This window comes from Brienomyrus brachyistius, chromosome 1 (assembly GCF_023856365.1).
Source record: "Brienomyrus brachyistius isolate T26 chromosome 1, BBRACH_0.4, whole genome shotgun sequence".
Classification (NCBI taxonomy): Eukaryota; Metazoa; Chordata; class Actinopteri; order Osteoglossiformes; family Mormyridae; genus Brienomyrus; species Brienomyrus brachyistius.
Window position 1 is genome coordinate 23,631,004 of NC_064533.1, and position 15,603 is coordinate 23,646,606.

Genomic DNA, 15,603 nt, shown 5'->3' on the forward strand with positions numbered 1-15,603 from the left:
CATGTGTGCGGAATGCAGCAAGGAACAGAACAAACCACTGCCACTAAAAACATGGTAAAGGTGTGCGATATTGTATCTTATGTTATACAGTATATTTGACCTTTGCCCTATAATGATCGAGATTCGTCCAGATTTCCCCTATAATGATCGAGATGCTACTATATATAGCATCAGAATTTCATATCAGAGCCAGACCATGTTTCATGGTTATATCATATGTCATATCAACTGGTTTTTCTTTATGCAAATCCACAAAACATTTAGAATAATCAGACGTGCATTTGGGTTTCATAGTACTTCATTATTTTACGGATGCATGCGCTGAATGCAGGTGGCACAGAGATCAGAAAGAGCTTTGTGCGATTTCAGTGTCGTTCAATATTACAGCTCAAGGCGTGTCAGACACATTGAATATTTTGACACCTGCAAAAGCTGCTCGTTCACATATAAGAATTAGCGTCAGGTTCACAGCAGCAAAATCTCCGTATTGTGACCCCACTGTTGTTGGAATATCACTGTGTCCCCTCATTAACATCTTGCCAAGATGACTGTTTAAGTCATTTCTGCTAAGGTCACCTGCTGAATTAGTATTTTTTTTTTTGGGGGGGGGGGGGGGGGGTCACAGAATCAGTTCATATGGGTGGACATCTTTGAGCAAGTCACATGATTCCAAACGTCTGTGCTCTTATTTCATTGCCGATCGGGGGTGGTTCTAGGATTTTTTTAAGGTGTATATATGGGGGGGGATGAAATGAAATGTTTTGAATCAGTCGGTGACAGGGGAAGGGGCAGCCAATCAGCTTCTAGCTGGGGTTTGTGCACCTGCAGCCCCACCGCTGTTGCTGACATTAGGAGCCGAATATCTGGACGTGGGAGGGGGTGGTTGTGAGGAGGGTTCATAGGTAGCCGGGGGCATCTTACACGCTGACTTTGGATTGGCCAGCAGGAGCCTCCCTGTGACTCTCTGGCCGCCCGCGGTTATGACACAATCGCACTCGGGCTGACACCTCTGGAATCGACCTCCATGCCCCCCCTTATCTCAGACTGTCACGGACAAAGTGTCCTGGGCCCCGTGTTTCTCCACACTTATTTATAGATCCCGGGTCCATGAAGAAAGGGGATGTGATGGCTGGCAGGGGAAGGGGGCGTGGCCTTGGCAGGGGGAGGGGGCATGGCCTTGGCAGGAGGAGGGGGCGTGGCCTTTGCAGGAGAAGGGGGTGTGGCCTTGGCAGTGGTTCAGGGGAAAGCTTTTTAAAAACCGAATATACATGCATATAAGGTTATGATTATATTATATATATTATTATAATATGATATTATTTTAATGAAAAAAAAAACATGCTGCCTTTCCATTTCCAGAATTAAACCATAATTTAAATGTATACAGAATGCATATGGAGTCCGTCTGGGTTCAGGTCGTAATCCATTCCCACCCAGTTAACATTAGCTTCCCGGGGTTTCTTGTTAGACGAACTTTGTGTCAAAGTGTCTCTGGAGACTTCCATTTACTGCCCGACTGATTGTCTAGTTATTAACCGTCAAATAGAGTGAAGACAATTTTTGGCTTCCAATTACTCTATCTGGCAGGTGACCAGATTTTCAGAAAAAAATCGGAACACTTGGTGCCATGTACATTTCATGCACACGTGTTTGTAATCCCCACCAAAATCACAGTATTAACATTCCAGGCCTTTACACTTACTGTACGTTGTAGCACTAATGCTAGTACTATAAAAATTTCACTGGTACAAAGGAAAAACAATTAGCACAACAAATGTGAAACGGATTGCAAAACCGTGGGTACGGATTACGAATTTGTCTCACTTGAACTCAGGCGGGCTCCGTACTATGCACTTTAATTGGCGGGAAAACTTCATTACGCTCCCTGCACTTTGTGTCACCACGCACCCTAAACCACACACCGCTTAGTGGATACATGTTGAACAATATTATGCAAGCTATTAGGTTTAAAGGGACAGTCTTTTGTATTGTATTGTGATCTAGAGAGAAACAATGACAGATTGTAATTTCTGACTTCCCTTGGCGAAAATTGCAGCCCTAATTTAGAAACAACAGACGTCATCAAACACACGCACTGGATCAGAGTGACCACAAAGGATATGAGTGTACTAAAATCTGTATCGATGCTCTTCTGATAGGATTAAAAGGGCTAAGAATATACACTGCAGATGTAGCATTAAATCGGAAGATCGCCTTCCCTTTGTTCAGTACTATAAAAGTCTGAAAAACAGAAAAGAAACATAACAGAGGATTTTTGGTTAAAACGACCAACAGTAACAAGTCAAACCGCAATTATAAAAGACTGGTTTATAAACCTTGACATTTTAAACATTAAATGCATCTTAAAAACCACTTAAACTGGGGAAATTACAGCAAAGTTTCCGATGCAATAAACTTGTATAAAAAAGTGACTGAAAAAAATTATATAGACCTATATGTTAGATCTTAAAACCTACCAATACGTGTCAGAAGGCTGTAAGTATATAGTGTAATTATTAATTCCAACAATGATAACCTTGCATAAGGATTATTTGGAATTGTTCATGACGGGATGGTTTTATTTGTGGCACGAAGGTCTAACATATGTCATTTGTCTGTTTATCGCAGATGTAATGAAAAGATATGCTGATGACACTGGAAAATATGAATAAGGTCTGATAGCCTTTCCTGGTCTGCTTTCATCTAAATGCGTTTTGCAGCCTTCGTGTTATTGACTTAAGCCTACAAAAATCATCTTCTTTTAATTAATTAATTTTTTATGTTATATATAACATGGTTATTCAATTCTTGAATCTTTGAAAATGCATTTTTATAGCATAACCACTTCTTCTTTTTCTTCTTACTAACAGTCGTCTTTATCGTCCCTTATTAATGCAAATTAGAATTAACTCACAAGACCACAATGCATCAGCCTAAATTTCTTACACACTCAGTGGAAAGTGGATGGGAAGGTGTGTCACATCATAACCGAAGCACATTTTTCATTGGGCTCCTAGGAGGAAGGTTAGCATGCTGCTATTGTCATAATCGTAATCGTACAGCACTCCATTGTCCAGACACACTTTAATGAGAATTTTTACGGCTTCATGACTGCATTCAAGAACTCTATTGTCCTTGCATATGCATGAATGTCCTCCAGGTTTCCTCTGACTGCTTGCTTTGAAATTCTCTCCGTTTATGGGTGTGTAAAGCAAGTGTCCTGTGATGGCTTTGCTATACATCCTACGCGACACAACCTTGACCTGACACACTATAAGCTGTCACTGGGTAATAAATGAATAGGTGATTATGAATGAATGAATGAATGAATGAATAAATGTACTTTAAAAGAATATGTATATCACATCTTAGAACATACACATGTATGACTCCCACATAAAGAATGCAAAAGTCACTTAATGAAAAGTAATAAGTTTGTGACTGTGCTGTAGACCGATATGTGGACATCCTCAGAGGGTGTCTTCGTGACACTAATAATAGCAAAAAGATCTACAAAGTAAAAATACAAGAAAACCAATTACATTGTGAGAATGAAGCCGTTGTTCCAACAAGAGGAGCTTCAGCAAAAAGACCAGCCTTCATTTCAGACGTCTACCTGAGTCTCTTGTGCTCTGATCACATCGAAGAAAATGAAAGGTACAACAGCTGCATCCTCGTGGGACCTGAGCATCTGCTGCTCTGGGACATGTATACTGCCACATTAAAGACTACATTGTTAAAACAGTTCAAAACTGGTTTTTGATCTGTCATCCACAACTGTAAGTAGCGCAGTTAGAGTTTCCTTCCTTGAAGTGAGGGAAATCTCTCTACCCCGGCTGCGGGTAGGCGGAGCCTTTCACACCATGAATCACCTTCAAAGAACATTAAAGAGAGCAACTTATGCTCTTAAAAAAGGGGGATTAAATCAGGGACAATTACACTGAAATCACGTAATTGTTATGTAATTATCACGATGTGCCGCTGCGATCCATGGAAGTGCAGAGCAGCTTGGGCCGCGACATTTTTTTCTTACACTCCCTTCAGGAACATGCTGGAAAATTCTAAGAAAAAAGGAGAATCGGGGCACATTTTTAGGAGAGGCTAGAAAATGGAGCTGAACTCCTTCAGGCAAAGAAAGAGGAGAGGGGGTTCACAGCTCTTTTGGTGGTCCTGCATGAACTACGAAACCTCTTAAGCCCTAGGTGTGAATCGTTCGAAGGTGCATTAATCCCATGTTCCTCGGCGAAATCCATTTTTTTTCCAGATGCTGTCTTGACGCTCGTGTAGCTAACAAAGCAGCCCCCTCCACAGTGGACAGTGTGGACAGAACATGAAGCTCTTTGGGGGAATGGACTGCATTTTTACCTCCCAGCTACAGGGCCAATCTGTCAGCCTGAATTTATCGACATGGAAAATGATATATATTCAAATACATGTAGTACTGGAGTATTGTGGCTATGACTAGGGATGGGCCAGTCCACATTTTTTCAGTTCCGATCCAATACACATACCGATATAGAATCCGATACAAGAGCTATTTTCCCTTTTTTAACATCATATATATATATATGACTGGCAGCATTAGCTTGAATGCTGCAAAAGACACATCTAAAATGGGAAAGAGTTGTAGTGCGACTGATTGTTCAAATGGATTTTTATACGAAATAGGGGCTGTCTTTTTAGATGCTGCCAAAGACCAAGTAAGTATTGGACGTAGATCGGTCACATATGGCTGATGCCCGATCTGTCAAATAGGTATGGATCGGTGCCTGGATCGGCGCATATCTAGTTATGATCATTGTGGATATGACCCCGAAGATTGCATTGTGGTTATGACCTGAAGGTTGTAGATTCAAATCCCAGAAAGGCATTGGCATACCATGCAAGTGAGGTGATGTCATCCCAAAGAGCAGATTATGAAGTGTCACCAGTTGTATTTTTGCACTTACATTTGTAACAGTTACTATCTATATTTACTACTAACTATATTTGTGTATATAGTATATAGTGTCTATATGTGTGTGTGCATGTATGCATGACAGTGGTTTTCAAGGCATTTTGCTGGCATCCAAAGGAGACATGCAGGATGTGCGATACACTGCTGGTTGTGTGAAAAACAATAAATACTCCTGCTCATGACAGACGTCTGAGTTCTGCAGGTATACTTCTTCTCAGAAGTCTTTCTCACTAGTATACTCTGCACATTCTCTCTGACCAAGAGACGTTTCTATTATGACCAAGTTAGACATTTTCAACATTTTCAAATAAAAACTACATTTTTTTACACGCTCATTGATATTTCAAGAAGTACCTGAAACAGAATTTTGTTCTGCTATCCGCTGTTTAAAAAAAGAAACTCCCTCGTAAAAATAAATGAGCATCCCTTAGAAAAACTTCCTAAGTATACAATTTCAGTTCCTATTCATATGGAGGTTCAACATGTTACTAAATCAAATTAGCATTTGATTGACTCTCTCATATTTAATCCTATTGAATTTGTATTTTTATGTGGCTTTTATCAGAACATAAGCTTTTCCGTCTCATGCTCTGTTTATGTCCACACCCCTGTAATAAGATGGTACCGTAATCATCCAGTGAGGAAAAATCTCTCGTAATCATCTCGGCCAAAAAAAGCTTTTCGGACATTGCTTGTTATTTCCCCAGTTGAGTTTTATGATTTAAAAAAAATATATATCCATGCGCGTGTGCGCACACACACACACACACACATACTGCTAGAGAATTTGGACTGCCTGAATACTTATCATATTGGGCCACCAACCCAAACCAATCCATTTATGTCCCAAATTTTTGAGGGCCCCTGTCATCATCCTAACTTGTGCCCCTGCACACAAGCCCCAGATGGTTTGATCTGCTCACCCTCTGGTTCTTGTAGTAAAACGGGTCAATGTCCTCCAGAGGTACGCCGACGAGCCCGGAAGGAATGTCGCCGAAGATGCGTGGCAGTTGCGTTCCGGCCTCAAAGTCGGCCCTGGGCTTGGATGGCTCCTTGTCCAGAAGGTCCTCCTGGTAGCCCTTGTTTTCCCCGGCCTCCGCCTTGGCAATCCGCCGCTCGATGTCAGCCAGGGACTCGCGAGTGAACCGGCGCAAGCTGTCAGGACCTGGTGGTAACAGCGTGGCTGCCATCTTTTCATCCTGATTCTCCTGTTCTCGTGTTTGCTTACAGCTGGGAGAGCGGGGACAGAGTGACACTGTTAACCTTCTGGTCACCGTGCAAAATCTTACCGGATCTATTCGTCAGCGGGTCTGGTGCCAACATAATGAGGTGTCTGGTCTTGTGGGACACCTAAGCCAGTGTTTCTTCTCACGTTGGAGCACCTCCTTTGTTTACAGTTACTCTTATTTATTAAAAAGTACCGAAAAGGAATTTCATGATTCACACGAGACGAAAACCAGTGCATCTGTTTTCTTGATGGATTTTGAACAAAATCAGTATCAGATAATGTCACTTTGTTAGGTAAAAGTGGCATCCCATCCAGGGTCCACCCCAGCACTGTGCTCTGTGCTGCCAGAGAAAGGCTCTGCTCCCCCCCCCAACCCTGACAAAGATAAATGGATGGATGAATAGATAGGGATATAAAATTGTAACTGTTTCAAAGGAGTCTTAAAAGACAATCATAGTTGAATGTGAATTGAAAGGACTGTAGTTATCTTAAGCTCAAATCTATGATGGTAACGTGCTATAACCTCGGAAATTGTAACACTTTAAATTTTCAAACATATCAATCTGTTCATATTTTACCATGTATCAGATGTGGTTATTTGACCTTTACCTATTTCCAAAATAGAAGCCGTGACTGGATTCGTTAGCAAAGTCGTCACTTCTTCCCATGACCTTTTGTTGGTACATTTCTTGGTGACATAACAAGATAACACAACAAAGTAAAAAGAAGAAAAATCACCGAGCTCCTCATAAAGTACTTATAGGTCATCGCGTGAGTTACTGAACATTCTGACGGCTGATAAGAGGAGTGTACATGTGGACAGTTACAGACATTCTGTAAAGGACACACTGGCTGTTGTCAGCAAAAAAAATCATTATTATACATTTTATTTATTTAGCAGACGCTTTCATCCAAAGTGACATATTTTTGAGGAAGAAGGGTCAGCATGTCCCCGGAGGATTTAGGTGGGCAGGGCCTTGCTCAGTGGTCCAACGGTGACATCGTTCTGCCATACCTGGGACCTTCCGATCACGGACAGCTGAGATGAAACTGAAGCCTTTCTGGTGCCAGAAAGGACGCCTTTGTTTCACAGGAGTGTCCAGCTATTGAAAAGATCAGGGGCTAAGTCAAGTTTTCCTGGGGTTTGACTCTTTATTTATATATTATTATTTTATTTTTTTTGCTGAAGGAAGACTGGCATTGGGACTAAAATGCTCGGGACTTGGCCTGCAATACTCAGGCTATAGCCCCAAGTGATCGGGTCTAACGACGCCCAAGGTTTCGACCCATAGGAAAATATTTATTATTCAGCCATTTATCATTTAATATTAGCTTCAATCAGAGCAGGAGATGCTTGCAGTGGTAGCCCACAGCAACCTGCACATGCCTGACTGTCCCCTAGGAGGCGCTGCTCAAACAGATGGAGGAAACAACCTGAGATATTACAGGACAGACTACAAGAACCAACTGGGGGACACTGTTTCGATGTTAAAACACAAGGCTTGACATTGTTAGCAAGTCAGGGGTTAATCGAGTGTGTGGCTCAGTGGGTTAGCATGTTGTATCGATAAGCAGAAGGTTGCTGGTTCGCATCCCACATCTGACATGGACTCTTTAGCAAGACCCTTAACGCTGATTCCTCTGCAGACTGGCTGGCCCTGCTTTCTCAATTGTATTTTGCTTTGAATATAAGCATCTGCTAAATAAACATTAATGAATATTTGATTACTGCCCTGAGAGAAGACACACTAAGATCTAAGATCCACCTGAAATGGAGAGATGCATTATCGTACACACAGTTTGAAGGGGGCATAAAACGTGTTTAAAGAAGCATGAACCCAACAAACACCAAAATCCACCCTGTCCAAATCCAACCTTTTTTCTTGGAGGCCAGAGTTCCACAACTCCACTAAAGTCAACAATAATGCATGCAACACATTGTGTGTGTGGCTGATGCATATGTTACACTGCGGGGACCAAATGTCCCCCCAGTGTGATAAAAAGCTTTTTATTTGGACATTGTGGGGACCACCTTTTCGGTCCCCACAAGGTGAAACTCCATCCATTTTCATAAACCGTTTGTCCTATTCAGGCTTGTGGGGGTCTAGAGCCGATCAGAAGCTACAGGCACAAAGCAGGAATCAACCTAGGATGGCGCCCAACCCACCGCAGAGCACACTCACACATATGGGCAATTTGGTAGCTTCAATTAATTAACTTCAGCATGTTTTTGAACCTGGGGGGGTGGAACTGGAGCATCCAGAGAAAACCCCTCGACGACAAGGAGACAAACATGGAAACCTTGGCAGAGACTTGAACCCAGGTCACAGTGTGAGGTGCCAGTGCTAAACGCTAACCAAGGAAAAACAAAAAAGGCCAGAAGTCTTGCATTATACTTATGGATAATGTTAGGGCTACAGTAGGTAGGGGTTATAGGGATTATAGAGTTTTACCCATGTAAATGAATGAAGAGTCCCCACAAAGATATAATTACAAACCGGTGTGTTTCTGTATATGTGTGTGTGTGTGAGAGAGAGAGACAGAGAGATATTGGGGAGGTACCAGAGGGTGTGTGTGTATGTGTGTGTGTCATCGTGGAGGCACCAGAGGGTGTGTGTGTGTGACATTGTGGAGGTACGAGAGGGTGTGTGTGTGTGTGAGAGAGAGACAACATGGAGGTACCAGAGGGTGTGTGTGTGTGTATGTGTGTGTGACATTATGGCGGTACCAGAGGATGTGTGTGTGTGACATTGTAGAGGCACTAGAGGGTATGTGTGTGTGTGTGTGTGTGGGTTTGCATAGATCACATTTGGGGACCAAAATGTCCCCAAAGTGCAGTAAAACCTGAATCTTCCTTCAGGTCCCCATTTGGATAACATCAATTTTATAAAAATCTGTGAATGCAATCAAAAAGTAAAAATGCCAGAAGTTTTGTATTTGGGTTACTTATGGTTAAGGTTAGGGATGGGTAAAGGTTAAGGGTGTTGTGACTGGGATTAGGGTTTTTCCCATAGAAATGAATGGACGGTCTCCATTTAGATAGGTACACCAACCGAATAGCAGCAAAAGCTTCCTCTATCAGTATACAGATATTTATTTTTATGGTTAGAATTTAAAATTGTTTCTTTTTATATAGTATTTATGTATGACTAAAACAAAAATAAACATAAACTTAAAATGAAGTATATGAATTTAAGCATTTTAGCAATTTGGGATCATTACTAATACAGGGTCTTATGTATATATACTTTAAATATATCATAAATGTCCAAGATAACAGTAACACTTTATTTGGATAGTCCGCCTACAGAGGGTTTACAATAGTAAATATAATAGGTTACATTTATATAGTGCCTTTCACATTTCCAAGGTCGCTTCTTGAGGGGGAGAGGGGAAAAAACAGCAACTAGAAATGTCTTTAGCTCAAATTTGAAGGAAGAGGAGAACATTTCAAAAACGTATTGGTTGCGATTCAACAATTAATATAACATCGGTTGAGTGAGTACTCAAATGTAGCTAAATTATTCCAAGAATATATAGGTACGTTCATGAATTGTAACATATTCTCCATATACTGTAGATACTGTTAAATATCTAGAGACATAGTGAAACAGCTGAATAGTTGAATCTCAACTAAGTTGCTGAAATGATACAAATGCTCTGTAGGCGGACTATCCAAATCAAGTGCTACCAAAATAACTATCTACAAATGTTATAGAGTACTCTAGGTCACTGTCTCAAGTTTCTCAATCAGTACTTAATTCCTAAACATAGAGTTGCTGTTATTTTAGTGGCATTATTTGCATATGAAAACATTTCAGCTTAATCGATTTTGCAGTGTAACAAGAACACTCTGAAATGTGTGTCTTTTGGACAGAATAAGCATAAGGAGAAATATCAGGTTAATTAAATACTACACACTGCTAATCATGCCGTTCAGCTTGTCGCCCTGCCTTGATCCCCATATCCCCTGGGATGGGCACCAGGCACACAGTGACCTTGTGCTGGATATGTGGCAAAGGAAGATGGATAGATGGATGCATGCATATATGAATGGATGGAGGGACCACCAAAGTGACACATGTGGGTTTTAAAATGCAAATGCAAGGCCTCAATAAAAAAATAGAACAGTTTTACTTACAACTTCCAAAATAATTTAAATCTAAGCCCCCACCCCAAGAACTGCACAAATAAAGTCAAAGGTTTAACATGACCAAAAACACAAATCTTTACATTTCGGTTTCACTGCCACTATTTCTATCCTTTTAGAATGTGCTAGATTTTCTGCTGATATCCCACCGCAAAAACACTTTATGGACAATATGGTTCAGTGGGTTAGGATGCTGGACCAGTCTCCTAAAGTCACTGCCTCAAATCCCAGAGTCAGAGGTCTGGATTTTCTTTGGGCCCCTGTGCAACGCTCTTAACCTCCACTTGCTCCAGGGACTGGATGACCCTGCTATTTCAATTTTTTGGATAAAAACATCTGATCAATAAATAAGACTTAAATATATGATGTTTTGTATTAGATTGGAAGAGTTTGGTAAGTTGACTTACAATAACCTCTCCATCCCCAGAGTGGAGGTGATGGCAGGTGGGGTCGCTGAAATCGAACCGTCAGCTGACCAAATGATGCAAGTGTCAAGCACAGTTGGAGACATTTTCTAGGTAAGGGTCACCCTGGGTCTTAAAGAGTCTGAGGTTTGGAAGGGGCAGGACTGGCTCTATTTCCTGAGGAGGCTGGATCCCTTCAGCATCTGTAGGAAGCTCTTCCTGATCTACCAGTCTGCTTTTGCCAGTGTTCTCTTCTCTATGCCGTGGTCTGCTGGGGAGTCATGAGCATTATGAAGAGGGACGGTACATGACAAGGAACTGGAAACCGTAAAATAAACAATGTGAGAGTCACAGGAATGTGGCAGCGGTAAGAATGCTCCAGTGCAGTCGATGCCCCACACATGCTAATCATCACCTTTGCAGCCAGCTGAAACACCTGCGGACCCCATTGTAGCAGGGGGCATTGACCCTAGACCTCCTCTAGGCTCTCTGGAGGTTCAGGTCAGCTCATCCCCCCCACAATCCCCACCCCAGCCACTTAAGTCATCCTCATAACTCCTCTCAGTCCCCCACTGTCGCCCCAAAACCAAAGGTGCCCGGCCTTTCTCTGTAACTGCCCCCTAGAACAGGAATATCCTCCCACCCTACATTAGGTCCTGCTCCATTACTGACCAGTTTAAATTAGGTTTCCTCTTTCTTTCAACTCAGTTTGAAGTTTTTTTTGTCAAATCAATTTACTTTTAATTCATTTTAATAATACTCTTTATTTGTATTACCCTTTTATTGCTTTTTAATCTATTGTTTATTACTTTTCCTTTAAATTATTATTTTTACTAGCTAATCCTTACTTCTTGCATGCAAGTTCTCATGTTGTTTTTATTTATATATTTTACTATAGATCTAGTATTTGTTAATCCATTATTCCATCGACTGGAGAGCACTTTGGGTCCAACTCCTGTCGTTTGTAAATGTGCCAAAGAAGTAAAATTGACTTGACTTGGAGAATGCAGACACTCCGCAGCTTTCCAGAGTCTAGCCCGATGCATGTTAAGCGGCCTGAAGTATCTCAGGAGAGCCAAAACAAAACACAACATACAGTAGCCATAATGGTTCTGTCGTCAAGCTACTAATGAAATGTCCAGTCTTTACTTTGCCAACATTTACAAACTAAAGCCAGCAATTCAGCAATAAATAATATACTCACAGAACACCGGCTACCCTCACTAAGGAAAAATGTTGTAAGACATGAAAAGAACAAATGAAAATGACACAGGAAGTGTCCCATCCTCAGAAATATCTTACTTGTTATTCTTTAGCTTATATTTTTTGGTTGTACCATCAGAATCAGAATGAAATTTCTTTTAACCCGGGCTGATTAAAACTTAAAGTTTGCTGAGCCAGACACCGCATCTCACAGGAAGGACCGGATGGAGTAAAAAAAATTATCCTCCAATGAGATTTCTCTAAGAAATCACCGGAGACCAATTTTAACTTGTATAACGAGGGACAAAAAATGATTTTTCCCCTAGGTAATCGGCTACATCACCGTGCTCCAGGATTTGTTTCCTAAGATTTTTAATGTCTGATGCAGGTCACAGTGTCCAAAAACATCACCTTGGCAACGATCTCAAGGACCATTTGAATAATAAAGAAACAGAAATTAAATTAGGAATTAACAGGAACTATATTTATTTTATTTTGGATGTGGGTTAAGGGCATTACGGAAATATACGTCTGTCTGGTTTTGTTCTATTTCTTTGCTAGATGAAGAGCTTCAGTTAGTACAGTTAGTACATATATAATTTGTTGTAGTAATCAGAGAAGGATGAACATTTTTGTTTGAGTCAATTCAAATTAAATAACGATGTGAAATACAAGACCTGAGGGACCTCACAGGGTCCAATCCGTCCCCTAGAGCTGTTTCTATGAAGCCCACCCTCAGTGCAATTGAGGTTCAAGGTTCCTTCACTAATCAATACCTAGTAATAATAAACAAATCTATTTGGTCAGTCTGACTGATTGAGCAGAACTGTTTTTTTTTGTTTGTTTTTTCAATCTGACTTGATTAAATGTTTGACATTTACAGAGAACCATTAACACTCTTGATTACTGTCACTGTCCTTCCTGGATGTCCTCATTTTTGGCTGGGTGTATACAAGGATATCCCACTCTGATGAAAGACCAGAAACTTCACTGATTGGCTGACAAACTTGTGAATATGATTGGCTCCCATTGGACTGCTCTGGCTAAAAATTACATCTTTAGATAGGGGAGCAATGAAATTTGAGCGAATACTGATTTAAACTGACTTGGAAATATGAATCTGCTATTCTACTGCTTTTTAAATCTGCAGCGGTTTGATGGTGATATACACACACGCCTCAGTTTACAGGACCTCTCTCCTTAAAATCAGTTCTGTGAGAGGTGAAAATTCATAAATCGGATTGCTCTTCAAATAGAGGTGAAGAGGTGATACGAAGAGGATCCGATGGTTTCTGTTCCAGATTCGGACTGCAGAATTCACGCAGGCAGAAAGCGTTGGAATTGTAAAGGTTAGCTACTAATTTTTTAGACTGAGATGTGAAAATTTAAATAACAACACTTTCTAAACCCTAGGGTGGGTGCAGACAACGTCATTACCTGAAAGAACCTCTTACGTAAGTTCAGACTGAAGCTGCCTGCTAACAGCAGCTCCGTTAGCAAAAACTAAGGTAGCTCACGTAAAAAAAAACACAGCGTGGGTGGTTCACTTCCTGCTCACCTGTCGACGCGATGTGCGCCAAACAAACCACCTGCAGGCTCATCACCCGCCCCCTGGGTATCTCGCGGACTTTGATGGGTTTGGGTGGCATTAGTGTCACTGAAACCACACCTTAGAGTTATGACATTTGCAGGACAGTTTCACATGTAGTCTAAAGGGAAAAAAAAATCCTGCAGGACGGCTTCTGCTTGAAAAGGTCTAACACGCGAGTGCTGATATCGTGCGGTGTATAAAATGTCAGCGTCTATTACATCTGTTTATACCTATATATACCTCACCTCTGAGCAAAAGCTCTCAAATGTTATATACACATAACAAATGCATTGTACACTGAACATAATGATGACGTACTGCGAGTGTTCGACGTACAATGGGCCATCTTCAGTCGTGTTGACAAAGTGCACTCGGTCAACATAGCTAAGGATGGCCGGTTTTATAATTATCTTTGAAAACAGACACACAATGAGTTCCTGCCAACGCTTTGTGATTGTCTTTGTACGGCACCCTTCTCTCCGTCTGTACACACATGTATATTTTCATATATAATAAGCTGGAGTTTTTTTTATGATTAAGTTGCTGAAATGACTGCACAGCAAATCAAATCAAACTGTGATTAGAACGTAACAATCAAATTCCGTGTCCTTTTCACGTCTGTAAATATCTCTAGCTCCTTTTGGGTACATGGAATCGGGCTGGATTTTTACCCAAAAGCTGAGTGAACTGAAAAAAAAATTAAATGTCAAGTCAGAGTTTTGTGCTGAAATAGAAATCTTAGCACCATGGGTATTGGAGCCACTGCACTGTAACAAACACGCAGAAAGCGGTAAAAGCTGAGTGTGATGTGGCTGACAGACGCTGCTGTTTTAATGCCTCGGCTCTCCCATAGGAATTAAAAGGTCAGATTCAGGCCCGGGGGGGGCCGAGAGTTAACATGCAAACTACATCTTGGGAAATGTTGCATACAACAGGCATCTTCTACATCACTGCGGCTGCCCTCACACATTATAATCAATGGAAAATGACACAATTTTTAAATGTTTTTTTCAGCTAGCAATTCCTCACCCTTGGAACAGCACGCCCCCCCCTGAATGACCAAACCGCAGAGATGCACTTCGTAACACAGCTCAGAAAACTGAATAATCACAATCAGAAGCATTCAGCAGAAAACAGCTTTGGGGGGGGGGGGGGCAGCGGGAAAATGCTGCGCTTGCAGCACATCTGCCATGGGGGCTAATTTTTTCAGCCTGCGCCTAATTACCCTTGGGTTTCATACTACATGCTACCTTGAACAGATTAAGGGCACAGTAAAGACATTGTGTGGTGTCATATAAGGTGCTGGTTTAATATGAGCAGATGAGTAAGACACCAGCAACATTTGTGCATCGTTTACTAGTAAAATCATTCAAACATTAGTTTTGGATGTGTGACCACTCTACGCCGATAAAGCATCAAATCATTCTGATCATTGATGACACGGGCTCCTCACTGACCCGTCCAGACAGCATGTGACCCTTCATTCCCTTAGCTGTCAACCTAGAAATGCTACGTTTCTAAACGCTAAGCTCTCACAGATTTACTACGAAGAGAACAGCTGGAATAAAATTTCTCCCAACTGCAACTTGATGTTCTGCGATAAAATGTCAGTTTGTTTGCCCAGCAATAATGCCTGACGCCATGTACAATCTAGACATCCAGACCACTCTACACAATCATTCCGGTACGATTTTTACATATTTCCACAGGCATATACATAAAAAGTATATGGGATATATAATACATTTTGGACACAGTATGACAAAACTTTACAATATATATAATGTTTCTTAGCAAACTGATATGATCATAACAGTCATATCTGAAGAATTAACACCATAAGGCAAGTAATACCTTAAAGCGCATAGAACTGCAAAGGAGAATTCTGTGGGGCATTCATACTGAAACACACTCATTCACTTACAGTCACATAATTAGGGGCAGTACAGAGTCAGCAATTAAACAGAATTTAATTTTATAGCACAGGAGAACTGTGTGCTGCTGCAGGGGGGCTAGATCAAGCAGCAGTGCAGCATCAATCATTCTGATGATGATAGTTTATTTGGCCAT

The 15,603-nt window shown here is 41.2% G+C and overlaps 1 protein-coding gene across 1 annotated transcript in view; it reads right to left on the reverse strand.

Moving 5' to 3' along the window:
* The window catches only part of LOC125744379 (sodium channel protein type 4 subunit alpha-like), a 117,142-nt gene that overhangs the window by 81,397 nt on the left and 20,142 nt on the right, over positions 1-15,603 (reverse strand). Inside the window, exons 2-3 of the mRNA XM_049016125.1 lie at positions 5,881-6,187; positions 2,123-2,241 (exon numbers count right to left, since the gene is read on the reverse strand). Of these exons, the coding sequence (XP_048872082.1) occupies positions 2,123-2,241; positions 5,881-6,147 (386 nt within the window). The 5' untranslated portion in view covers positions 6,148-6,187. The remainder of the gene's footprint in view (positions 1-2,122; positions 2,242-5,880; positions 6,188-15,603) is intronic.